General features: G+C 35.8%; 2 protein-coding genes across 3 annotated transcripts in view; one reads left to right on the plus strand and one right to left on the minus strand.

Moving 5' to 3' along the window:
* Positions 1 to 10,827, plus strand: part of THO2 — a 44,075-nt gene extending 33,248 nt beyond the window's left edge. The window contains exons 23-33 of one of the 2 annotated variants that reach the window (XM_028195356.2): positions 222 to 402; positions 729 to 910; positions 1,129 to 1,735; positions 1,862 to 1,966; positions 4,792 to 4,947; positions 5,064 to 5,144; positions 5,324 to 5,767; positions 6,084 to 6,195; positions 6,277 to 7,283; positions 9,564 to 9,865; positions 10,445 to 10,827. In XM_028195356.2, the coding sequence (XP_028051157.2) occupies positions 222 to 402; positions 729 to 910; positions 1,129 to 1,735; positions 1,862 to 1,966; positions 4,792 to 4,947; positions 5,064 to 5,144; positions 5,324 to 5,767; positions 6,084 to 6,195; positions 6,277 to 7,283; positions 9,564 to 9,865; positions 10,445 to 10,514 (3,247 nt within the window). In that variant the 3' untranslated portion in view covers positions 10,515 to 10,827. Of the gene's footprint in view, positions 1 to 221; positions 403 to 728; positions 911 to 1,128; positions 1,736 to 1,861; positions 1,967 to 4,791; positions 4,948 to 5,063; positions 5,145 to 5,323; positions 5,768 to 6,083; positions 7,284 to 9,563; positions 9,866 to 10,444 lie in introns of both variants that reach the window. The other variant, XM_028195355.2, reaches the window with a different exon arrangement.
* A 2,084-nt stretch (positions 10,828 to 12,911) lies between these two features.
* Positions 12,912 to 15,330, minus strand: LOC114255808 (putative clathrin assembly protein At1g03050). Its single transcript, XM_028195357.2, has 2 exons — positions 14,772 to 15,330; positions 12,912 to 14,083 (listed from the first exon to the last, which is right to left on the minus strand). The coding sequence occupies exons 1-2, from the start codon at positions 15,328 to 15,330 to the stop codon at positions 13,149 to 13,151; spliced, it is 1,494 nt and encodes a 497-aa protein (XP_028051158.2). The 3' UTR covers positions 12,912 to 13,148.
* Between the last annotated feature and the right edge of the window lie 11,247 nt (positions 15,331 to 26,577).

Here is a 26,577-nt window from a genome sequence, read left to right on the forward strand (position 1 = left end):
TGTCAACCAGTTTGTAGTTACTTCTACATGGATTAAATAGGCCCGCCTTTATTTTGATCGAGTCGATTACCTTGAATCTGGACCCTACTAGTTAGAGATAGGTTTATCAAGTGATAGGGAGTTAGATACCATTTGTCAGCTTTTGCTGACTGCCACAGAAATGATGCTCATGTAAATGCAGTGAGTTGTTGAGAACATTATCTGACTACTATTCTTTACAGGGTTGTCATAAATGCAGATGTGCAATACATTAAGATGGTTAGTGAACAGTTTGATAGATGCCACGGAACCCTTCTTCAATATGTAGAATTCCTGTGTAGTGCTGTGACACCAACAACAGCATATGGTCAGCTGATTCCACCTCTTGATGATCTTGTACACCTTTACCACCTTGATGCCGAGGTTTCTCTCTCTCTCTCTCTCTCTCTCTCTCTCTCTCTCTCTAAAGTATTGGGAGTTCTTTCTACTAGTTTCATATATCATATTTTTCATGGATTAGATAATGACTCCTCATTCATTCTATTCACTTACCTTTTGGACTGCATTCTATTCCTAGGTACTTTTATAAAGACTTTTTCTGTGTTTTCTACAAACTGTCCAAGGACAGTTATTTTACTTAGTTTCCAATGACAGCTATATTTCATTTTGGTAAAATTCGTAATGTGATTCAACTCACTATTTATAATATTGTTTTTTCTTTTCTTTTTGTGGGCTAATATCTGATACAGGTGGCTTTCTTAATTTATCGGCCTGTAATGAGGCTCTTCAAGTGCCAGACTAGTTCTGATGTCTTCTGGCCGTTGGATAACACTGAAGCTCCAAAGACCTCAATTGTGGAAAATGAATCTGAACTCACAGATTCTTCTGGCAAATTGGTTCTAGATCTTGGTCCTTCCCGGAAGCCTATAACGTGATTTTCCCGACCTTACTCTTTTTCAACAGCTTATATTTGTAACATTTTTAGGCTTATATGAAACTTTTGGTTTACATTTATGTACTGTTGAGGCACTGTTTTACTGTGAATTCTTGCTTTGTATCAAGATATTCTAAATTTTTTTGTTTTTCTGATTTCTACCTTTTGACTAGCTATGTTGTCCTGCTTTCAAAAAATTTATACCTTCTATGCAGGTGGTCAGATCTTCTTGATACAGTTAGAACGATGTTACCTTCAAAAGCGTGGAACAGCCTTTCTCCAGATCTGTATGCCACTTTTTGGGGGCTTACACTTTATGATCTTTATGTTCCTAGAAATCGTTATGAGTCTGAAATTGTCAAGCAGCATGCTGCTCTTAAAGCTCTCGAAGAACTATCTGATAATTCTAGCTCAGCAATAACAAAAAGGAAGAAAGACAAGGAAAGAATTCAAGAATCTTTGGATCGTCTTACTAGTGAACTCCAGAAACATGAAGAAAATGTTGCATCTGTTCGAAGGCGGCTTGCTTGTGAGAAGGATAAGTGGTTGAGTTCCTGCCCGGATACTTTGAAGATTAACATGGAGTTCCTCCAGCGTTGTATTTTTCCACGCTGTACTTTCAGTATGCCTGATGCTGTTTATTGTTCTATGTTCGTACATACTCTTCATTCTCTAGGAACACCATTTTTCAACACAGTCAACCACATTGATGTTCTGATATGTAAAACCTTACAACCTATGATATGCTGCTGTACTGAGTATGAAGTGGGTCGACTTGGGAGGTTTTTATGTGAGACGTTGAAGATTGCTTACCACTGGAAGGTGAATGATCATTTGTGTTGTTTTTTAGTTGGTATTGTCCAATGATGTTTAGGCTGATGTATGTGGTTGGCTGCCTGCATAGTTTTCTGAAAGGTTTTTTGTGTTGACTAATGCGTTGCCTTGCAGAGTGATGAATCAATATATGAACGTGAGTGTGGAAACATGCCAGGGTTTGCTGTCTATTATAGAGATCCAAACAGCCTTCGTGTTACTTATAGTCAATTTATTAAGGTGAGTTCATGGGCATTTTAAAGTGCTGAATAGTTGTTATGATGATTGTTTTCAATTGCAAATTTCGTGTAATCTCTTAATTGTGAAATTTGTATTCGTAGTAGTTGGAAAAAAACTGTTTAGGCTTGAATACTTTGTTTTTGCAGTTTCTGTAGTTAAATTCTATATTCATTAATGCTCCTATTATTTGTGTATCATCTTGTAAGTTGTAATATTTTCTGGCGCTGACACTGCTTTATCTATATCCTTCAAAAGTCAATGGCCCAAGTTCCTTTCGTCTGATATTGTCGCCTTATCTTTGCCTTTTGTACCTTTTTTTGGGCATCTCTCTTCTTTATTGAAGCAAAAATTGCTCACACACCTGAGTTTTTGAACTTCAGTCATGTATGGTTTGGACTTGTGTTGAATAATGTCTCATCTTTTCTTTTATTCTTCTTTTTTTTCGGTTATTACTGTGGATGCTAAAATGCTTAAACATGTGCAGTGTTTTTTTCACACATTTTCTAGCCATGTGATTCATATTTTACAATGAACTGTGTGTTTGATTCTAACAGCAGTGTTCTTCCATTTCTCTTTTGCGTGACACTCGTAATTTATGTATGCTAAGTCCATTTTTTGTTTATTTTGTTTTATTCTATTTTTGTCGTTCCTCTACACAGTATGTAGGTTTACACTGTTTGTGCAATGTTTCTATGATTCTATTGGTAGTTTAGAAAAATAGTGTGCAAAATCAATGAATGATTGTGATCAATATCTTAATTGAATCAATACACGTTGGATAGTTATGTAATAGGCTATGGAATTAAGATTGCCCCCTTCTCTTTCTTTGTGTCTTTTGTTTTTTGTTTTTTAATCTTGAAGTCATATTATATATATATGTATATATTTGTATGGTATACGATTCTTGATTTTCTAGTTCAATTTATCTCACTGCAGGTAATTCTACCTTGGTTGTATTAAAGAATAGTTTGAAACAACAATATCAATATCAGTCTTCTACTTGCAGACTGTTATATAAGTTATATGACTGCAATTACGGCAATTGAAAGTTTGGACTCTTCATAAAATTGAAGGATAATTTAATCATTACAACTAGATGAGTTGGAAAGAATTACTGCAATTGAAAGTCTGGACTCTTCATAAAATTGAAGGATCATTTAATCATTACAACTAGATGAGGAAGTGAAAAGACATAAATTTCTCATGGGGTGGTATGAAAGTTAGAAAGTTGAATTAGGAAGGGGAATTGCAACGAGCTTGAGTGGATAATATCCCTATCTGATATTATTTGGCAAATTTTAGTATTAGAGATTTTAACGATTAAATATGTGATGATGCCTTCTCTCTCTCTCTCTCATTTATTTAGTTTACTGGTTTTGAATTGTGAGGCCTGTTTTCTCAATTGTGTTAGGAACCTATCAACTTGATTGATTTTTTTCCTGCATTGGGTTAATAAAGATGTGACATGATTTATCGAATACTAGAGATTGGTGGCATGCTCCAATGATTCTTATTGCAATAAAACATAACAAATACTTAATCATAAGATGATCTTGAAGGCAAACAACTTGGTTCTACCATCACCTATATAGTTTTTGAATCATATTAAATCAATTTTTGAATCATATTAAATCAATTCTTCACCGTAGTGTGGCTAAGGTTGGGCATTTGAAGAGTATGACAAGAAATTATCTGAGTCAATATTAAACACTTTCTAGTTGATTAAAAAAAAAACTTAGTTGCTCATGTTCATCAACTGCCCAAATATAATTAGTTGCATGAAGGAAATGCCCCCACTGCAAAGCCTTTTCCCTAGTGTTCTTCTTAGGACTTCTTAACACTTTAGATGAGTGAGTACCTCAATCAATTTTATCTATGAAACAATTTGAGGGACTAACCTAGAAGCTTAAGGATTAGAAATTATTACTGTTTTCTTGTCCAAATTTTATATTTCAGTAGAAAGAGGTTGTGTGGATATTCATGACATTAGTTTTTCCCCCTTTTTTCTTTTTTTATCACCCCAACTTTCTTAGCTCCCTAGCCCCGTAAACACTTGGTGCTTTACTCTGTCCTTGTTAATGCTCTAACGGCTGAGTTCACAATGGGATTATGACTAGGATATCTTTTGGTTCAGCATGGGGGCAAATGCTATAAGGTCCGCAGTTGCATATCTATTTTAGGTTATCTACAGCTCATTAGGCAGGCATGGCTACTCCATGTTAGAACTGTACTATTTTAACCTTAAAAAATTGAAAATTATGATGGCAACAGTAACAAAAAGTTCTATATGATACTGTCTTCAAGTGATGTAAGGATGTTAATGATGTATTGCAGCATTTTTAGAAACTTAGGTCCTTTCTTTCCTTTTGTTGGTCTATTCTTCCTTTCTTCATGCTAATGAATAGGAACATTGAATGAAAATCATCCCTTTCTTGAATAATTTATCATTACAATTCAACCTGTATTTAGGCTTTTAGTGTTCTTGTAGAACTTTTGGTGGGTAAAGGGCGGCACCTCAATGGAATAACAGTCCCTGGGTTTTGATGGTCATCAAATTTAACTTCCAGGGACCACCGAAATTCAATTTGGCTCAGTTTGTATCAATATGCTCTCGAGCTCTAAGTATAGTTCCTGTGATATGTGGAAAACCCTTTATGGTGCATATAAAAGTATGTTTTGGATGGACACTTTCTGCTGCTGTTTTCTTTTCTGAAATTGCGATAACTGGTGCTGCTGCTCCTTTTGACATGTGTTAAATATGATTTAAATACTATAATCCCTATCAATTGGTTGTAGATTAATTTCACCCATTTTTTTGCCAAAAGGTACACTGGAAATGGAGTCAGCGGATTACAAGGTTGTTGATTCAGTGTTTGGAATCTGCTGAGTACATGGAGATCCGAAATGCTCTTATAATGTTGACAAAAATTTCTAGTGTTTTCCCTGTCACTCGAAAGAGTGGGATCAACCTTGAAAAACGGGTAAGACTACTTAGAATTATTGTTAATTATATAAGATTGTAATCTTCTTGAGCAGTGTATTCACTTTTTATTTTTGTCACTCCTCTCTCCCTCTTCCCCTCCCTCCCTCTTTTCAGGTTGCTAAAATTAAAAGCGATGAAAGAGAGGATCTCAAGGTGTTGGCTACAGGCGTTGCTGCAGCCTTGGCTGCTAGAAAGGTACAACGCAAAATGAAACTCCCCTGATTATGGATGCCACTAAATCTCTCTATATTAATTTTGGACATGTTGTCTCCTGTGCTCTTTTATGCAGAAAGATATTTGTTATTAAGCTTTAAAATGTCATCGACATTTGCTCATTGCTTATGATATTGATCTGTTTTCATTGATAATTGCAGCCTTCATGGGTCACAGATGATGATTTTGGCATGGGATTTCTTGAACTGAAACCTGCCCCTTCTCTTGCTTCAAAATCGCTAGGTGGTAGTTCTGTACAAAATGTTCCTCAAAGTGAACCTACTGGGGGAAGAGTTTTTGCTACAGGAACTCAACATCCAGATTCTGGAAATGCTGTCAAAGACCAGATATTGAGAACCAAACCTGTTGATGGGAGGCTGGAAAGAACAGAAAGTGCTTCACTGAAACCGGATCTGGGACATGTAAAACTTAAAGGTGGCTCATTATTAAATGGGTCAGATGCTCAGGCCTCCATGCCCTCTGCTGCTGTACATGCAGGAACATCCAAATCAATAGAAAATCAGAAACAGATGGATGAGTCTACAAACCGAATATTGGATGAGAATGTCCCCAAAGTTGGGTCGAAGACATCCTCAGAATCTCAGGTAACATCTGAATTCAAACTCATCTATTGTTGGACAATTAGACATGAAGAGGCATTCTCGCAAGGTAGTTTGGCAACCTCAGTGGAATTTATTTTTCTCATTTATTCAATGATTATTATAATAATTTGTTATTTGTTCTTGTAACATATGTATGCATTTTATTTCTTATACTACATACATGCATAAATCTCCTGACAAAGTTAAAAATTTGTGGATCACCTTGAATATTTTGGGCATTGCTTTCTTGTAATCTGTTCATTTTTCAGCAGAGTTTTCTTTATTTTTTCCCTCAGTTCTCTCCTTTTCATGTTGGCAGGTGAGAGGTCCTGTAAAACGCCCATTGCCTGCTGGATCTCTTTCAAAACAACCGAAACAGGATCTTGGAAAAGATGATAGTAAATCTGGAAAATCTTTTGGCAGAATATCAGGTCCTCCTTCTAACTCTGACAGAGATCTCTCGCATCCAGTTGAAGGCAGGCAAGGTGGGACAGCTAATATTTCTTCTGCAGGTTCAGCAAATGGCAATGTACTTCCAACTTCAACTAAAGGAACTACTCCATCCACAAAATCATTAGATATCCATGGCAGTGAACCAAAGGTAGAGAGTGGAGCTGTAAAGGCTTCTGATTTGCGGATTTCTGCTGTAAAAGATGATAGCGCTGAAGTTTCTGATATTCAAAGAGCTCCTTCTTCAAGACCTGTTCATTCTCCTAGGCATGATAACTCTGTTACAGCTTCAAAACCTGTTGACAAACCACAAAAGAGAGCCAGCCCTGCTGAAGATTTGGACCGACTAAATAAGCGTCGGAAAGGAGAAGCTGATTCAAGAGATTTAGAGGGTGAAGTTCGATTCTCTGATAGGGAGAGGTCAATTGATCCCCGATTAGCTGATAAACATTTTCCAGTGGATGTTGACAAATCAGGATCTGATGAGCAAATTATCAGTAGAGCTACAGATAAGCCCCTGGACAGGTCTAAAGATAAGGGGACCGAAAGACATGACAGGGACTATAGGGAAAGGTTAGACCGTTCTGAAAAGTCCCGTGGAGATGATATTATAATGGAAAAATCAAGGGATAGGTCAATGGAAAGATATGGGAGAGAGCGTTCTGTGGAAAGAGGACAAGACAGAGGTTCTGATAGAAGCTTTGATAGGCTGGCTGACAAAGCTAAGGATGAAAGGATCAGAGATGATAGAAGTAAATTGCGCTATAATGAAACATCGGCAGAGAAATCTCATGTTGATGATCGATTTCATGGGCAAAACTTGCCTCCACCACCACCATTACCTCCTCACATGGTACCCCAGTCAGTTAATGCAGGAAGAAGAGATGAGGATGCTGACAGAAGGTTTGGAACTGCTAGACATACTCAAAGACTTTCACCAAGGCATGAAGATAGAGAACGGAGACGATCTGAGGAGAATACATTTGTTTCACAGGATGATGCAAAACGCAGAAGAGAAGAGGATTTTCGAGATAGAAAGCGGGAAGAGCGAGAGGTGATATCAGTAAAGGTATGTCTACACTGTGTCTGTAATATCTCATAGAGTAAGTGTACATCAAGGGCATATCAAACATGTTTCTATGTGCATAATACATTAAATAAAATTTCCTTTAAAGAAATATGTGTGAAAGCACAACTTCCAAACCACAAACCCCAACCAACTGGGGCTCGCTCAGTTGGCTTGAACCCCAGTACCTCACTAGGAGGTTAAGTGTTTAAGTTTTGCCACATGCAAGACTTGCTTGTTCCCCTAGGATACGACCTCTGATGTACCAATAATAAAAAAAGAAACACAAACTTTCTTTTGAATCATCTCATTTTTCATGTCAGTAAAAATAATTGATCGATGTTAAATTTTCCTCGCCTTCTCAAATATATTTATTTATTTTTTTGTAATTTTACATAATGATTTAATATATAAAATAATAAATTTTATACATCGGTTTACCTATTGGTTAATTAGTGATCAACTAGGCTGGAACCTTTTACTGAGTTAATTCATTTAGGGCAAAATTCATTTTACCCCTTGTGATTAGAGACCGGAGCACTTTATCCTCCTATGGTTCAAATATAACTAGAAAGTTCTCATGTGGTTTTTTACCAAAGTGCAAAGATTAATCCCGTTGATTATAGATGTGAAATGATTGTAATACTCTCAAACCCTATGCCTCATTTTGTTATATTCTCTCTCTCCTCTCTTATACATATAATTTATAATTTTAACATTAATTCAATTAAATTACAATTAATTATTTATTGTAATTCTTAACTTTTTTAATTTAATTATACTTTAGATCACAATTAATTCTAAACCAAATCAAACCAAGTCTTAAGTCCCATCAAATGGGGTCGGCTACATGAATCCTTCTTCTTTACGCGGCCCTATCAAAGACCATTTCGTTAGTCAAATTAAGTAGATCCATATCTCTATTTACAATGCTAGCCAACGTTAATCTAGGCCTACTCCGTCCCCTAACACTCCCCTCTACCGTTACAGCATCGCATCTCTTCACTATTGTCTCTGTTGGTCTCCGTTGAATGTGACCAAACCATCTCAATCGATTCTCTCTCAACTTATCTTCTATCGGTGCTACTTCTACCCATTCCCAAATATACTCATTCTTAATTCTGTCTTGTCTAGTCTTGCCACACATCCACCTTAGCATCCTCATCTCAGTCACACTCATCTTATCTACATGTTTCTTGGTTGCCCAACACTTCGTCCCATACAACATCGCTGGTCTAATAGCTATTCTACAGAACTTATCTTTTAGTATAGTGGGTATTCGTTTATCGCACAGTACCGCAGACGCACTTCTCCACTTACACCATCACACCTTAATCCTATGGGTCACATTCGCATCAATCTCCCCGGCTGTTGTGATAATCGACCTTAAATAACGAAAATGTTCACACTTAGGCAATTCTTGGTTCTCAATCTTCACTGCTCCTCTGCTTTCATTGTTACTGTTACTAAATTTACACTCATGTACTCTGTCTTATTTTTGCTTATCCGGAAACCTTTAGATTCAAGAGCTTTTCTCCAAATCTCCAAATTTGTATTAACTCCTTCTCTAGTCTTATCCACTGGCACGATATCGTCTGCAAAAAGTATGCACCATGGCTTAATTTTAAATCAATTAATCCTAAATCTTTAATTGTTTGTTATAATTCCTAACCTTTTAATCTAATTTTAATTTGTTTTTATTTTAGATAAATCTATAATCATTATTTATTTTGTAAATCAATCCTCAATTATATTTTTTATTTTAAATCAATCTTTAATTACATTTTGCTTTTTTTATTATTTATTTTTTAATTAACATCTTAATCTAATTTTAGGTTTGGAGAAGATGGGGTTAAAATTTTCTTTTTGTATTAATTTCACTTTATTTTTTCAGAAAACCAAGCCCCCTCTACAAAATCGTATGTGTGACACACCTTTCATTAGTTTAGATAGAAAAACTAACGGTGACACTTCAGTCTAGAGCCACATGGGGACTTTTTGGCTATATTTTAACCATAGGGGTAAAATGTGTTTTGCCCGTTCATTTATTAGTCATTGATTGATGGAATGGAATATTAACTTTTCTTATTCAAATTGTTTCTATACAGCTTATTACAAAGTAAATCTGGTTTACACTGCTATGATATTTGATTCTGAACAGGTTACTGTTGCTTTTGGGCGGATACTCTTATTAACTTTGACCTTTGTTGGGGCTCTTGCTAATGTAATATTAAAATATTCGTCCAAAGTTTGTTGCTTATATTTTCTTACTGCTGCATGTAGGTGGAGGAGAAAGAGAGGGAAAGGGAGAGGGAGAAAACAAACCCTTTGAAGGAGGATATGGATGCAAATGTGTCTAAAAGACGAAAACTCAAAAGGGAGCATCTGCCCGAGGCTGGTGAGTATTCACCTGCAGCCCCACCACCTCCTCCTGTAAATATTGGTATGTCACAGCCATATGATGGAAGAGACAGGGCTGACAGGAAGGGGACCATGGTTCAGCGTCCGGGTTACTTGGAGGAACCGGGCCTGAGGATTCATGGCAAAGAAGCAACCAGCAAGATGACTCGCCGTGATACTGAACCGTATCCTTGAATATTCTTCTATTCATGCATGCATGTTGGTCTGAACACGTTGATTCACAGATATGGACATGTGACACAACATAGACATGTTCACACAGAAATTATCAAAATATGTAGGACATGATACGTGGGGGACGTGCAAAATATAAAGTTTTATATTTTTATGATATGACATATATAAGGATAAGTAATTATTATGTCATGGATATTTATTTAAAATATAATAATTTATTAAGTATAGACGAGTAGCATATGTATAAATTTATCATTATTAATTTATTTTTTTTATCATTTGATTTCAAGTTCTTTTATTTCATGTGTCTAAGCAATAGAAACATGTGTTCTTCGAGTCTAGAAAAATTTTAGAAGTAGGAGATGCGGTTGGAAATTGTTTGATGAGCGTCGGCATGCCACCTTAGAAGTCTTGATGTTTCTTAGTTCGTCTTTTATTGAAGAAAAATGATATTTGTCACCAAATGATATTTTTTGTACGTGGCATTTGTGTTGGCCAGATTTGTTTTGTTTCACTGGTAATTGCCATTACATATCAGAAGTTATTCCTTAACTACTATGGTTTAGGACATATGACAGAGATTGGGATGATGAGAAGAGGCAGAGAGCCGAACCAAAGAGGCGGCACCGGAAGTGATGTTAGAACACGGAGGTTGAAGAAGACTTTCTCATCAACTGCTGGCTGGATTGTGAAATGCATTCGTTGTTTTACCAGACGCTTCTTCCATTTATTTGCTGTTGTGTTTCATGAACAAGCAAATAATGGATTTCCAATTGGTATTACTACATTCATAGGGCAATTAACTGAGCAAGTTATTTTACATGATTTTTGGCCTGATGTATAATATTAAGGATTAAAATTTGAGTGGTCGGTGATTCGTGCATTGTAACGGGTGTCTGATTTTTGTATGAAATTCACATCAAATTCGAACAGAATCGTTCAGGAAAAACCTATTGAAGTGGCTTCTCCGCTTCTTGAACCAATTGGGAATGAGACTACTTCAATCTTTCTCTTCACAATGCTACTATTACATTGTGTTTGGTCGGAGGATTTAAGGAGGGATTTGGAAAGGGAAAAGGAAAAGTTAGGTGAAATGTAAATAAAATATACTTACATTTCACCTAGTTTCACACACCTTTTCCCTTTCTCTTGCCAAATCTCTCCCCAAATCTTCCAACCAAACACAGCATTAGTGAACTCTATCGGAATGCCTTAAACCCTATACTATTGAATTGGCTTCTCCGCTTCCTGAGCCACTTGGTGATGAGACTACTTCAATCGTTCTCTTCACAATGCTACTATTGGTGAACTTTATTGGAATGCCCTTGCTGCCTTGGATAAGTTGTGTAATCATCAGAAATTTCTGGAACAGCTTGAAGAAATTTCTGGTAAAAGACCTGACAACCAAAAGTAGCCGCAATTCTACCGCTATAGCCTCAACCCATTAATTAGGGTTGAATAGGAATAGTGTTTATTCATCTAAATGTTGGAGAAACGACATTCTTGAGTGTCCCACCTTGGTCATACTTTAACTTGGAAACGCAGGCATGCCAAGTACTCTGACTCATGAATCAAGTTATGAAATACATTTCCACTTTCAAGATGAGAAGTATCTTCTTGTTAGCTGATTTTGTTTTATTTATCTGTTTCTGTAGCATGTAAAGTTGTTGATGTGCTTGTAAGATTGTTTCAGCATGGAAATCCTATATTCTCATTCTGTCTTCCGATTCATTAAAACATTTTTTGAAATTATTGTACCATAAGATTTTTAATGATCCTTGGAAGTGTTTTGCGACATTGATGACAGAAATTTAGGGTCAGTGAAACTATGCTATTCCTATTTGTTTCTGCTGTGGATAGAACATTGCAAAAAGCTATATTTAGAATGGGAATGACACTACTGATTATAATTGTTTGTCAGTAGCATGTGATTGAATATATATATCTAAGCAAGTGTCATTTGTTATGTAACATATTTTTAATTAAATGCCATTTGTTACAATCACGGTACAAATTGCCAATATTCTTGTTGAAAAAAATAATATAAAATACTTTGCAAATGTGAGTCTACATCTGCCAGCTGTAAAATTTTATGCAACTGACTCTAATTTAAAATATCATGTAGACAATGAGATTATTGAATAATTGCCTAATTTTGAAAGCTTTTTGAATGAAGTGTTAATTATGTAAATTAATAAATGTAGTATGAAGCTTTTACATGTTATACTCATCCTTAAAAGGACTCATTGAAAACCTAGACCCCCCTCATATTCGTTCAAAATTCGTAAGATATCAATCTTTCTGATTTGCAAAGTATTGTTGGACTGTAGTTTGTACTCTTCAATAATATCACCCCATTGATCAAATAGGAATACAGAAATTAGACAAACACTAAATTTATATAGATGCATAATATTTTTCAAAGTGAGCCCAATAAAAATAAATTATGGCCTTGTTTGGGAAGATAGTTGGGTTAAAATAGTTCATTAAAAAATAAAATAGGCTAAAATAGTCAATAAAACAAAATGTCACATTCAACTCATAATCATTTCACTTTTTATTTTATAATCTTCAAGGTCACATACAAAAAAAAGTCCATCAATTTTCCAAATATAATTTTTTTAGCCAAGTTAAAATAATCAAAAAGTTAAATAGTCATGAACAAGGCCTATATAAAATCCTATTCATTCATGTGTATTTGGAGTTTATTTTTGAATTTGGTTTTAGTGTTAAGCAGAATTAACGGACAAAAGATGAGGAAAACTAATGCATCAAACAAATTTAAGTACCAATACACTTCTGTATCAATAATAACACTTGCCTTCAAAGTAGACAATGTGAATAATCTCTATTTCACTATGTTATAGATAGAATAAAGATCTCTTGACTTAGTAACAAAGAATAAAGAAAGAAAGAACAAAAAAAAAAAAAAAAAAATAAGTAAAAGCTTTGGGTTATATAACATCTCATCAATAGTACAAATCTAATGACTAATTAAACAAAGCTAAACCCTAAATACACACCCCAACAAGAATAATTATTGAAGTAGGACACCATAAATTAATGTTTGTTCCACCAGAAAAAATTAAGCCATTGTCTGAGACAACATATCAGTCCAACTTTGAACCCCCTCCATTGTCTGATACGTATTGGGATTTTAAACTTTCAAATTTTGATACTGAGCTATATATCAACCGATACTTGTTGTTATTACCTGATATATGATTGCATTGTCAATATTGATACGGATCCCATTAATTAAAACCATGCTCAAAGCCCCCACGGGTACGTCGGATTGGTTGCAAATGATCCATAGTGGTGAGAAATGTTATGTTGTTGATAGAAAGGATTTAGAGCATATGGATTGTATATCTGCGTCTGCCATCCATTTGTTTGTTCACACTGTCCATTTCCCAAATTATGCCCATGCACTTGTCCATATCCATGTCTGTGTTCGTATTCGTATCCATAGTCACAGCTATGCCTGTGTCCGTATACATAGTCATGACCATTAGGGTTGAAGAAAAAGTTGTTTCTAGGAACTAAACCTGTTGAAGGACTAATGGAAGCTTCAAGAAGTGCCTCCCAATCCCAACTAGTATCATTATTAGTATTATTGGTAACTTCATGATCAAACTGAATCAATGGCTCCATTTCTTCACCTCCTTCCACTTTCTTTGCTAATAACTTATCTTCATCCTCAACAACCTCTTGTTTTTCACTCTCATCTTCTGTAAAACTCGATAGCGGAGACCCCTCCAAGGCAGACGTCAATGGCGAAGCAGTTGACGAAGAAGACTCTGTCAACTGCCACATTCCGTTGAGAAAATTTTCGAGGGCTTGGACTTGAATTTGAGGAATTCGATCAATGAAAGGGTACTCATAAGATCCACAGAGCCCCATGGACTTGCACCAATCGTAGAATTCGGAGAGCTGGATGGCTTGGACCGAGGCTTTTTTGTAGATACCAAAGGCGGCTACACCGCTCCGGTAGGGCATCTGGATGAGATCGTCAAGCACGACCATCACGTCTTGCCGGAAACTTGTGTAACACACAAAGCTGTCTCGGATTATGTGTTTCATTGCCGATTGGACGAGGAAGCTCCGGGAAGCTGCCCCGGTTGGCCGGCAGTCAATGACTCGGTCTATCAGGCTTTGGAGCTGTGGCAGGAGCTCCAGCAGTCTACCCACTTCTTTCATTTTGCCTGTGGGAAATTTAGGGTTTACATCAAAAGTGAATGAACTATTTTACGCTTTGATTTTTCAATCCAATTTCTAAAAGATTGTTATCAATTAGATTAAATTGGCATCATGTAAAAAATTCAAGGGCAAATTTAGTGCAATTAAAATTATAATAATCAAATTGACAAAAAAAAAAAAAAACTATAAGAAGTACGAATATAAACTGCCCTTAAATTTTTATTTTATGCGAAATTTTGATGACATTTTATGAGAAAAACTTCGTTTATGTAATATGTTGCATGTATTGTCTCATGGAACACATACCAACAATTTTCTTACTTCAAATTAGTAGTCATTTATTTATTTTTTTATGATGGATGTCCGGACCAACATACGCGCATCTCAATTAATTCTGCGACCCACGCAAAGCACCTCCGCATTTCAAATTAGTAGTCTTATGGGTGCTTCAACCATGGTAATGTGTATGCCCTCTTCTTAATTAAGTATTCTTTGATATTATTGTGACTAGGTTTTGTTTGATCACTTTTATATTACCATTTGTTTTCTCATACTATACAATTCCAATGAGATCATCATTTATTTTTCAAATGGGTGTTCACTCCACCTTTTTTTTTTTTTTTTTTAAACATTAATTCAGATTTTATTAAATAAGATTATGAGTTATAATAAAGTTAAAAGTTCCAACATTACCTTCTAAGGTCTGAGGTACTTCTTTTTCTTCATCATCAACATCTTCATCTTCATCTTCGTCTTCATAATAATCCGCTCTATTATTATCGATCGATAAGCAATCTAGAGCCTCATCGAGTAACTGAGCATACGATCTGATAAACCCAGTAAAATCTTCAGAAGCTGAGGAAGATGAGTCTTTGAATTTACAAGGATACAGACCCAACAACCCATTAGAACGAGTCCACAGTAACTCAGCTCTAAATGGGCTGTTTTCAGGTAATGATCGGAGCAAACGATGAAGAAGAACCAGACACTTAAGAGCAACTCTCCAGCACTGAGTCTTGTTAAACCGGCGAGTGAAGGTGAGTGAGAAAGCTCGGAACGAAGATGGAGAGACCAAGAAGATCTTCAAGAGCTCATGAACATATCTATCCGGGAGAGGTAAGTCATTCGGAGACGTTGCTTTGACAACTACATGATCAAGATCGCAGAAGCCTCCGATGGTTGCGATTTTTGCATAGCTAACACATCCATGTTCTTTTATGGCTGTGAAGGCTTGCCTGAACTTTCTTTGCATGTTGAAAACACAAATAAATGATAATGGACTTGTCTTGTGAGAGAGAGAGAGAGAGAGAGTATATGCTTTTGTGGGAAGGAGAAGAGTTAGAGGGGGTTTTGTTTGGGGATGAAAAGCATAAGGAACAACGGCATGAGTTGGTGGTACATAGTTTGTTTTTGTATGTATTTGTAGACTTTGTTAACATTTGGATCATTGGAAGGAACGGAGAGACTCTAAGAAAAGTTGTCATTTGGTTGTTGGGGATGACAACTTTCATAAACAGAAAAATGATAATGGAAATGGAACCGTTATAAGTCTTTGATATGTCCATATATATATATATATATAAATGAACCTACTTGGTTGATTTGATTCCTTGGGTCCGGATTCCCATTGTTGAGAGATCAGCAATATCGTTTCCTAGTGGTTGTCGCAGAGGGCCAATATGGCTCAAGAGAGAAAAATTATTGAAAAAGTCTATACTGAATTTTATTACAGAATCATATATATTTGTTTTTTTTTTTATATGAAGTGATTTTTTTAAAAAAAATTTACACTCATTTGAGAAGGTTGTATCCAATTTTGTAATGAATTTCAGTGTAAATATAAGAACTGAAAATCATTAGATATTCTCGGAACACTTGATATTGACTATATGATATTTTAAACAAATGAGAAATATCAATGTTAAGTTACTTAACAAAAGTCAATATGTCTTATCTATATAAAAATTTTCGCTACATGATTGATTTGTAATACGACATAAGCAGCGTCACATAATACTTGAGAACTACTAAATAATTACTTAATGAGTGGAGGGAAATTATGTGGAGCAAATAGAACTAAAAATTATAAGATACTCCCAAAGCACATGATATTCCCGACAACTGAAAAACAACAACACATATTAAGTCATCTACCAAAGGTAAGTCATTATGTCTCATCCATAAATTTTTTTGACGCATGCTTCATTTAAAACACAACGCAAGTAATATCACATAATATTGTGAGACTACCGAATAATTATTCAATAAAGACTAAGTATATGGTATTGTTAATTTTCAAAGAGGGAATTATTTTGTGATTCGATGACATTTTGGTTAATAAACATTATTATAAAATGCTAAATTTTGATGTAATCACGTCATTCTCTGGTATATTTTTTCTGTTATATATTATTGAATATCCTTAGGTATTAGTGGAGGGTGTTAACCAGGAGAGTAGTTATCTGTTTGTCTGAATTATATGAGTTCTATATTTCTGTACGCTGTACGAGTTCTTGACAAGGGACCAAATGGGGCTCTCATTAATTTCCTATTGTTTAAACCTACATCTAACAATTACTCATGGATCAATTAAGAAGTTACATTTGACAAGTTTCCGTGATAAGCTAGAAGAACACTTGACAGCGAGAAGCATTATCAATGCAGTTACACAGTCAACAGGCGAGTTATAGGAAAAATTATGAAAAATGTGGTTCTAAAATTTTTATCAAATATTGTAAATGAATTGGATTTCACAAGCAAAATATTTGATAAAAATTTGGGTATTTCTATAGCATTATTAAAAAATTATTAGGTTGTGGAGATGCATCCATTAATCGTTAAATATCATGTTGTTTTACTGTTTTCTTATGATCTAATACAAAATTATGAACTCTACTTTTTTCGCCAATTACAGTTTAGGACATCATCTGGCTATGTCTAAGGACCATTAAATACGTTGTCGAGTTACATGTCCTAACAAAAGAAATTAGGGGAACTTACTGATAAGTCCCATGTAACAAGTTCAAAACCCAATTAATCCCAAAACAAAATACTTGCACCAATTAGTCCAACACATTTTTAATTGTTACCAAAAAATCCTTTTTTTTTTTTTTAAATTTATAGACACTGTTCACATCTTACTACCGTCGGACTTCCGTTTAACGGTCGCCGGAGACTCACCGGAATGTCTAGAATATTGCCGGAAAAAAAAAAAATTAAAAAACATGTTATGAAACTGTAAAATTTTACAGTTTTAAAGAATGTTATAAAACTGCAAAATTTTACAGTTTTAAACCATGATTCATTCCAGCACCAAAAAAAAAATTTGAAACTGCAAAATTTTACAGTTTTCACCGCCTGTAACTAAAACTCGAAAACTGCTTGTTCAGAATTCAAAAATTTTCTCCATTAGAACAGAAAAACAGAAGTGTATAGCAGAGTGAAAAAAAAAAAAAAAGAGATCGAAGGGGAAAGACGAATGTCTAACCAAATCTGTGTAGATCTACTCAGATCTGATGTAGATCTGAGTAGATCTATATCAGATCTAAGTAGATCCATTCATCTTCTTCGTCGGAAAATATATCATCTTCTTCGTCGGAAAATATATCATCTTCTTCGTCGGAGTTGATTTCAATGCTTGGTGGTTATCAATGAACCCCGATCAATGGAGAAAGACATGATCACCGGTGGTCCTCTTCCATGACAAGCACGGTGACAGAAAAATGTAGAAAAAAAAGCGAGAGAGAAAGGGAAGCAAAAAGCAGAGAGAGAGAGGAAAGGACTTTTGGGTGTAGTGAAAAAGTTATGGGATTAAATGGAGATCACATGTTTCCCATGGGACCTATGGGTAATTTTCCCAAGAAATTATGTGGTGATGTTGGGAAAATGCACATGATGTCCAAACTTAATATTTATTGATTAAAACTGTAAGACCTAATAATTTTTGTTTGAACTTTTTAAGATAATTTGAGAAGTGTCGAAGTAATAAATGATATGAAGCACTACTATAAAATCACCCAATAATCACTCAGCCTTGACAGTTTAATGAGTTGGCTTTTCTTGAAACTTTTCAACTTGAATGTTTTTCCGCCTAACCTTGAACCAGTTTCATCAGTTAGCTACAATTAGGCCAAGTTTGGTTATCCTAAATAAGTACACATTTTTTATCTTTTTATCTTTTTTCCATCACATCATCTCTCTACTTTTCTGCATATCTTTTCGTAAAAAAATAAAAAATGCACTTATTTAGGTCATTCCAAACAACCCCTTAGATTAGATGAGTTGTTTATATCATTTTGAGCGGTGGTATTAGCACCCCATTTATTATATTTTGGATCTTCATTTATAAATTTTGAAAGTTTTAAAATTTCTCTTCTCTCCCCAAATAATACCAAAATTATCTTTGTGAAAACATTCCACCCATTCAATTGAATGCACACCCCCCATCCTTAAAAAACCTCTCTTCCAAAAAGTCTAACAAAACTTATGAAGAAGAAGAAGAAGAGTTAAGTGTGATTACGGCCTCTACTCTCTCTCTCTCTCTCTCTCTCTCTCTCTCTGTTCCGCCTTATCCTTTTCTTCGGTGATTAATACTCGGTTACCGGTTTCCAAACAAATAATAAATGTTCGGTTACTGGTTCCCGAAAAATAAACAATATTCAGACTTGTATTCCCGAATTTTGAGCATATGTTCGGGAGTTCAGTCCCAAAAAAATGACGAACAAATTTTATTATTTTTGCCATTTTTTTAAAGAAACTTACCCTTATAAGGTCAATCTTCTCTGACCTAAGAACACCATCAAAGCTATGAACTTCCTCTGAACTTTTATTGTTGCACTCCTCTCGTCTCATGAAGTTGTGGTTGTCGAAATTTTTTCACTCATTATCATTGCCAGAAAAGTGTAGGTAATCAGATGGTTGCTATCTTTATCGCCGAAATATTATCGCCAAAGGGTTTTCAAGGTTTTGAGGGTGAGTAAATTTTGAAAGTGAGATTTGGGGAAGATGGATAGGTGGTGATGGAGGTGGGTACTCTCATAAACCCTAATTCATGATGTAGTGGTGTGTGAGTTTAATTGTGAGATGGGGTGTCTCAAAATTAATGATGTCATTTTTATTAATTTTATTTGAGATTATTGTTGTAATAATAAAAAAAAACCCCTAAAAATTGAGGGTTTCAAAATAATTAATGGAGTGCTAATAATAACACTCATTATTTATTTATTTATTTATGATTTTTTTTTAATTTTTTGTACTTACAATTTATATGATGAAAATAGTTTAAATACATTTAAAAATTTAAGTATCCTGAAACTCACTACAAGAAAATACACTTTTGGCGACTAAAAAATTAGTCGCCAAAAGTATTGATTTTTGTCGCCCAAACACATTGCTGACTAAATAATTTGGTCGCTGGCTTTGTCCGGGATACATAGTCGCCGAAGGAATTAGCGACTGAAATACATTTAGTTGCCATTAGTAGTACAAAATACCGACTAACTTTTAGTAGGCAAAACTAATAGGTATTGGCGACGAAAACAGCCTTAGTCGCTGATAAGTGACATTAGCGACTAAAATGTTAGTCGCCCAAACGGTTCATTAATTCCTTTAACTCACATATTTAGCTACTAAAAGTTTTTGTCGCCAAAAGTGAAATATCTTCGGCGACGACATTTTTAGTCGTCAATTGTGCAACTTTCAGCTACTACATGTTTAGTCGGCTATAGTTATTTTATTATGTTTTGGCGACTAAAACGTTGGTCGCCAATAATATGTTGGATTTTACCTACTAAACAATTTAGTCGGCCATAATTGTTTTATTATGTTTTCGAGTTGTTTGGCTACTAAATATTTAGTCGCCAAAAGTCTTTTGATTTTTAGCTACTACACATTTAGTCGCCATAACTGTTTTTAAGTTGTTTTGGCTACTAAAGTTTTAGTCGCCAAAAGTCGTTTGTGTTTTAGCTACTAAACATTTAGTCGCCATAACTGTTTTTAATTCGTTTTGGCTACTAAATATTTAGTCACCAAAAGATTTATTTCTTTTTAGTTACCAATTGATTTGTCACCAAAAGCGTCATTTTATATTATTGTTTTGTTTGTTTCATTTTACTAAATTTTGTCCGAACCTGTATGTATCCAGCGCAACTTGTACGTATACAATCTATATATATTTTCACCTATTCCGTAATGCATGTTTCACTTAGAACCATAAAACAAAAATGAACACCTGCTATATATATTCCAGCTACAAATAATAATGTAAACTTATGTACGAACCAACCATATATATTTCAATTACAAATAATGTCATACATTCCAAATATGTTACCAAAACAATGTCCTCTATACACAACATTTTTACTATATACTATGCATTGTAATGACCATTTGACAAGGTACAAATTACTATGGTAATATGTACCACAACAAAAGGTAATCTATATTAATTAATACTAGAGCCATTAATACAAGCTCCAAAAATACTATGTACCCCACTATAAATTATATGTACGATGCATCCAAATTCCACGGTTCATTGATGCTATACCACCAGAGCAATTAATACAAGCTCCAAAAATAGTTTGTACCCCCCCAAAAATTATATGTTCGATGCATCCACAGTCCACATAAAAAGTATAGGACGACAAAAAACTTCCCAACTTTGCATAAGTGTGAATTATCTTCCGGGCAAAAAAATAGAAGATCCACATGTCAATGCCAAAAGCCATCGACACAACAAAAATTACACCATTAGTTCCATTGTAAACAAAAAGTTATAGCCATCTACAAAACACAAATTGCAAGCATGTCAATTGTAATTGCCATAAACTTAGCCGAAAGTTGTATTGAAAGTGCAAAGAAATTTCCAAGTAAACCCCAAGTCAAGTTTAGTCTAATGTGTAAACATATATATATTTTATTCATAACTGTACATATACAGAGATGCTTATAGAACATATATATATTTGTAAGCTTTAATATATAAGCTTTAATATATTTGTATAAGCTTTATGTGTTTTTCATGCCAACTCCCAACGTGCACGTGCTAATTACGTCCCGTCTGTCCCCACAGGTCGTCTTTGACACGAGGAAGCTACCCATGCCATCAATATAGTGCTTCGGGGCTTGCTCTCAATTTTCGGCCCTCGAAAGCCTCTTTTCGGCTAAGTTTATGGCGTTTTCACGCCAACTCCCAACGTACATGTGCTAATTACATCCCGTCTATCCCCACAAGTCCTATTTGACACGAGGAAGCTACCCATGCCATCCCGGCAGTGGTTCAGGGGCTGCTCTCAATTTTCGGCACTCGAAGGCCTTTTTTCGGCTAAGTTTATGACGTTTTTCATGCCAACTCCCAACGTACAAGTGCTAATTATGTCCTGTCTGTCCCCATAGGTCCTATTCAACACGGGGAAGCTACCCGTGCCATCCCCGTAGTGGTTTGGGGGCTGCACTTACTTTTTGGCCCTTGAAGGCCTTTTTTCAACTAAGTTCATGGCGCATTTCACGCCAACGCCCAATGTACACGTGCCAATTACGTCCCGTCTGTCCCCACAGGTCCTATTTGACATGACGAAGCTACCCGTGCCATCCTTACAGTGATTCAGGGGCTGCTCTCAATTTTTGGCCCTTAAAGGCCTTTTTTCGGCTAAGTTCATGGCGCATTTCACGCCAACGCCCAACGTACACGCGCTAATTACGTCCCATCTGTCCCCACGGGTCCTATTTCACACAAGGAAGCTACCCGTGCCATCCTCGCAGTGGTTCGGGGGTTGCTTTCAATTTTCGGCCCTCGAAGGCCTTTTTTCGGCTATGTTTATGGCATTTTTATATGAGCCAATCCACCACCTGGTTAGCATGTGGGAGAACACTTTTAATTGATTTTAGCCTGAACACAGGTGCATCTGCAATTGTACAGGTGGATGCAAGTGTAGGCAACAAGGTGAGGATTCATGGATTTTTCTCCCTTACTTCAATGAAATTTGGTTGTTTATTCCTATGGCTATATTGTAACCGATTTCCTTGATTTCATTCTCTAGTTTGAATATACTTCTTATGAGTCAATAAGCTCTTGGAAAACAACCAAGAACCAAAGAAATTGTATGATAAGGTGATTAGAATGCATGGCACACTTAGAAGGCAGCTTATGATTGGGAAAATGTGGACGTTTTAAGGATCAAAACTATGTTTGCATCAGCTCCTGTAACTAGGCCAAATTAGGTTGATAATCTGTTGTGGCCAGCCTCAACCACAAGTGTTCCTTTGTACTAGTTATATTATACTAGTTATATTGTACTAAATCAAAATTCATTCTACTTTCTCTTGGTTTCTTCAATTACTCTTAAATCTGAAATGACATTCAATTGGACTTGGTTACCTTATGGAAATCAGATTATGGTCCTTTCTGTAATGTATCAAAACACCAAGTTGGCTGCTGCAATGTCTACTCACATTATGCCTCAAAACCTATTCGAAGCACATCACGAAAAAATATTTACATACCAACTTTAGAAAACAATTCTATGCCAATATGATCCATATTTTTTGTAGAAGTTGCAGTAGCTTGTTAAGAAAATTCTGTTTACTGAATAGTAGGATGACCATCTGAACCTTGCAAGAGGGTTGTGAGCCGTGACACCACGTCGTTCAGATGATTGAGTTGTACACCTTGTGCCTCCCGTGCTTTTTTTTCTTCATCGACTTATTTGATCAGCTGCTCTCTTTCCCTCGTAATTTCCTCCCGATCTCTTTGCTGCTCCTCTTTCTCCTTCAATAGCTCCGTCCGATCTCTTTGCTGCTCCTCTTTCTCCTTCAATAGCTCTTCTCGATCTCTTTGATGCTCCTCTTTTTCATTCAACAACTCCTCGTGATCACTTTGACGCTGCATACGAAGAACCTCTAGTTCGGCTCTCATTGACTCCATATGTTTATCACGTGCTCGTGCCGCACTAGAAGCTGTGGAAGAGGGTTGTGGGCCTACCCCACATCCACGCAAGTAATTTTTTTTTCCCCAAGCACTTGCCTTGATATTTCTTCGTGGGTCAATGGCAACCCCGCATCGGTGGCTGTTAGTTGTAGATTCACCATATCATCTTGTAATGGCAAGAAAACAATAAAGTCAAGATGGGAGAAGGAATTTAAAACAACTTTATTAATTGATATGCATCACACTTGGTTTCAACATTCAATACTCACATGTAGCTCACCACATTTGGGGTCAATCCAATCTCCCATCTTCTTGGACTTGTGTGCTTTCTTATAAAATTCGGGAAAATCTATATCTCCATCCTCATTTGCCTGTTACGTATGGAAAAATTCCATTGACGAATTAGTACATGGTAATATTCAAAATGAAGAAGAATCAATCATCCATTACATTACTAAATTAACTTCTCACCATAAGTGACATTGCTATAGGAAATGATCGCGATCCACTTGTATGATTATAGGGGAGCATACCCCTATTTGCTTTACCAGCCGTAGAGCGTTTCTAAAAAAATATGAAAAAAAAAAACCATGCTTTACTTAGTTTCAGTGAAGAAGTTTTACATATATTATTGAAAAAGTTTTACATATTAGCACATAAATTAATTTCAATAATGGGGTTTCTAATTAATTTGTTACCAAGTGAGATTCGTCTTTCCAAGCAACATCAATAAGGTATTTTCAGTCCTCCAAGCTCACTCCACTAGGTGGATGACTATAGGGTTCATCAACACCCTTTTCCTCAAGTTCGAGGAACTCTTGCTTTAGATTGTACCTCCAATCCTTGTATAGCAAATATGCCTTCCTATCGAGGATCTGTTGAGCTTGTTCATCATTATCAAAATCATCGCCGATAACAAACTTGTCCTACAAACATAGTAAGAGAATTAGTAGAACAATTAATTTAAACAATTACAAATTACATAATAAAGACATTATGGCAAGATGAATCTTATACTAGCACCGCTTGGATGATCGCATCTTTTGTACTTTGATAAATTTTTATCCATGACTTCACGCTCTGAAGAGGGCACAACCGTCTAATTTGAAGGCCTAACTCATTCGTCGCTGGGGTGGCATTTCCTCCTGTGATTACGTTTAACACCCGATTGACATAGACGTGTAATTTCTCCCCTTTTTTCCTAGTAATTTTTTTCTGCACGCCTTTGCCTAATGTACGTCCCCGAACACGAGTTGACCTCATTTTCCCTGGTACAAAAAGGGGAAGGTAGTCAACATTACAAACAAAACAAAACCAAATTTTTTTTAAACAACTAAATAGTATGCTCTTACCCACTCCACCTAGTTGCGTCTCCTCCACCACAGTTTGTGTATCATCTGGTGGTTGCGTCTCATCAGAGAACGTCGTCGGGGTGCCAATCTCCTGTGCACATGCTTCAGACGTTGATAGTACGTTGCCACTTGTTGCTCTCTTACGTCGCCTCGCTTGATTCCCGGAACCATTGTACCTACATTACGTAACAAACATACATGAGTAATAAACATCGCATACATTAGTAGTGTAACTGCTGCAATAATGACACAACAATGTCTACTCAATTATAAATTGCTCGTTAATCAATGGTAACTAATAAACTAAGAGAACATGATGATGATGATACAAAAACAAACTTCTCAGTTGTCCATTGTTCATTTAATATACTCATTACCCTAACAAATTTTGGAATTATTATTAACAACAAAATTTGTAATAAATTGTTGTGGCCTGCAATAACAAACCATTGATAAGAACAACTCAAGGACAACATCAGTTTGTTTGTATGGCATTACTCTTTTCATTAGTATCCATAATTCTTACCTTAGGAATCTATTCAGGGCCCTAGTACTATGAATTCTGATGACTAGTCAGAAACTTTTGCTGCTATGTGTAATTTAGCCATGTAGAAGCTAGTATTCTCCTATGGGATTTGAAGAACCAACAGATCAATTGAAAGGAATGGACTAGAACAGTATTGGTGATTCTATCCATAATGAGCCCAGTGCAGGGCCTGTTACTAAGAAACGGCTTCCAAGAAAGGTTAGGCAAATCCCAGATTATTATTTTCTTCCTCGGAGATCATTACCCTCTGCAATTGCCTTTTACGGGGCATGGATTGTTGCTGGAGTTGGTGCAGGGATGCTGGCAGAAATCTGGATAAACAAGAAGGTCAAAGGTATGCCCTTCATTAGCCTAAGGATGTGTTTGGATTTTGGATTTGGGAAGGGATTTGTGGAGGGAAAGGTAATGTGGAGAGAAGCATTAATGAACTAACTGTAATATAGCCAATAATGAACATTACCCTTCCCATCTTTAGAACAAGGATCCCGAAATTCTCTGTCAACCCTCAACTGTGCTCTTCTTCAATAATTCATTATGCAATTTAAAAGTGCCCAACTGAGCTAACAATTATACAATATTCTGATTTAAACATCATGGTAATTCAAAATTGAAAGGTTTGTTGACATATTGAAGACAACCTGTAGTAAGGAAATAACGTAGTTAATGCCTAACAACTTACCCAGGTGAAATGCTTCCCACAGCCAAAACTACTACAGAAATGCTCCCAATCAAGTATGGCACAAAGAAGCCCCAATCCTCTGTGACAATTACATGTGGATAAGAATGTTAGTAGATGTGAAAATGCCTCAATTTCCTTCCATTCTCTTTACAAAAAAATAAAATAAAATGTATTAGTCTGACAGCCTAACCATAATACACATTAGTGCAAAACAAATATCTTTATTCATTACCCACTCTCTGTAGAATATTAAAGACATTAGAATCATTACTCACATTAAAACATATCCAAAGTCACTGAAGCAGCCATCTCATAAGAAAGGAATGAAAGAAGCTTCTATGAGCATAATCCACAGCTACAATTGTACTTCTTTTATCCTTTGTTCCTTGAAACTTACAGAAAATAAACAATAGAAAGGTTAAAAAAAGAGAAATTTAGAACTCTACATAATATGAAATTGTAATTAAACAGTTAAACTGAATTAAACAGATGTACATTATTGAATTAAACAATAAAGTTTTGAATTAAAAGCTGCATGCATCACTGAATTAAACAGTTAAACTACATATTTTGATACCAAGTACATTAACTAATAAAGTTTTCAAAGCAGTAAACAGATGTACATTATTTATGTACATTTATGCATAGATTTGTAAAACCATAGCAAAAGAATCAATGGGAATAGGAAAGAAGGCAAGAGGTGAAGTAGAAACATGTGTTGGAGAAGAAAAATGAGACTGAGGGACATGCGAATACTGTAGATTAACCTGTGTGGGAGGATAAGCGGTAGGGTAGTCTGAGGGAAGCACATAAGTAGGCTGAGAAGTAAGCCTGTGAGGACCAGTGGTGAGGTGGCTGAGATGCAGGACAAGGCTGAACTGATGTGGACAAATGCTGTGGAGGGAAAACAGTAGTGGTAGGTGAAGAAGTAGGCTGATAGGAAGAGGATACCAAGGTAGGGGAGGGAGACCAAAAGAAGGACTGTAGAGAGG

Source organism: Camellia sinensis, chromosome 11, assembly GCF_055761805.1.
Source record: "Camellia sinensis isolate YWXY chromosome 11, ASM5576180v1, whole genome shotgun sequence".
NCBI classification, from domain to species: Eukaryota; Viridiplantae; Streptophyta; class Magnoliopsida; order Ericales; family Theaceae; genus Camellia; species Camellia sinensis.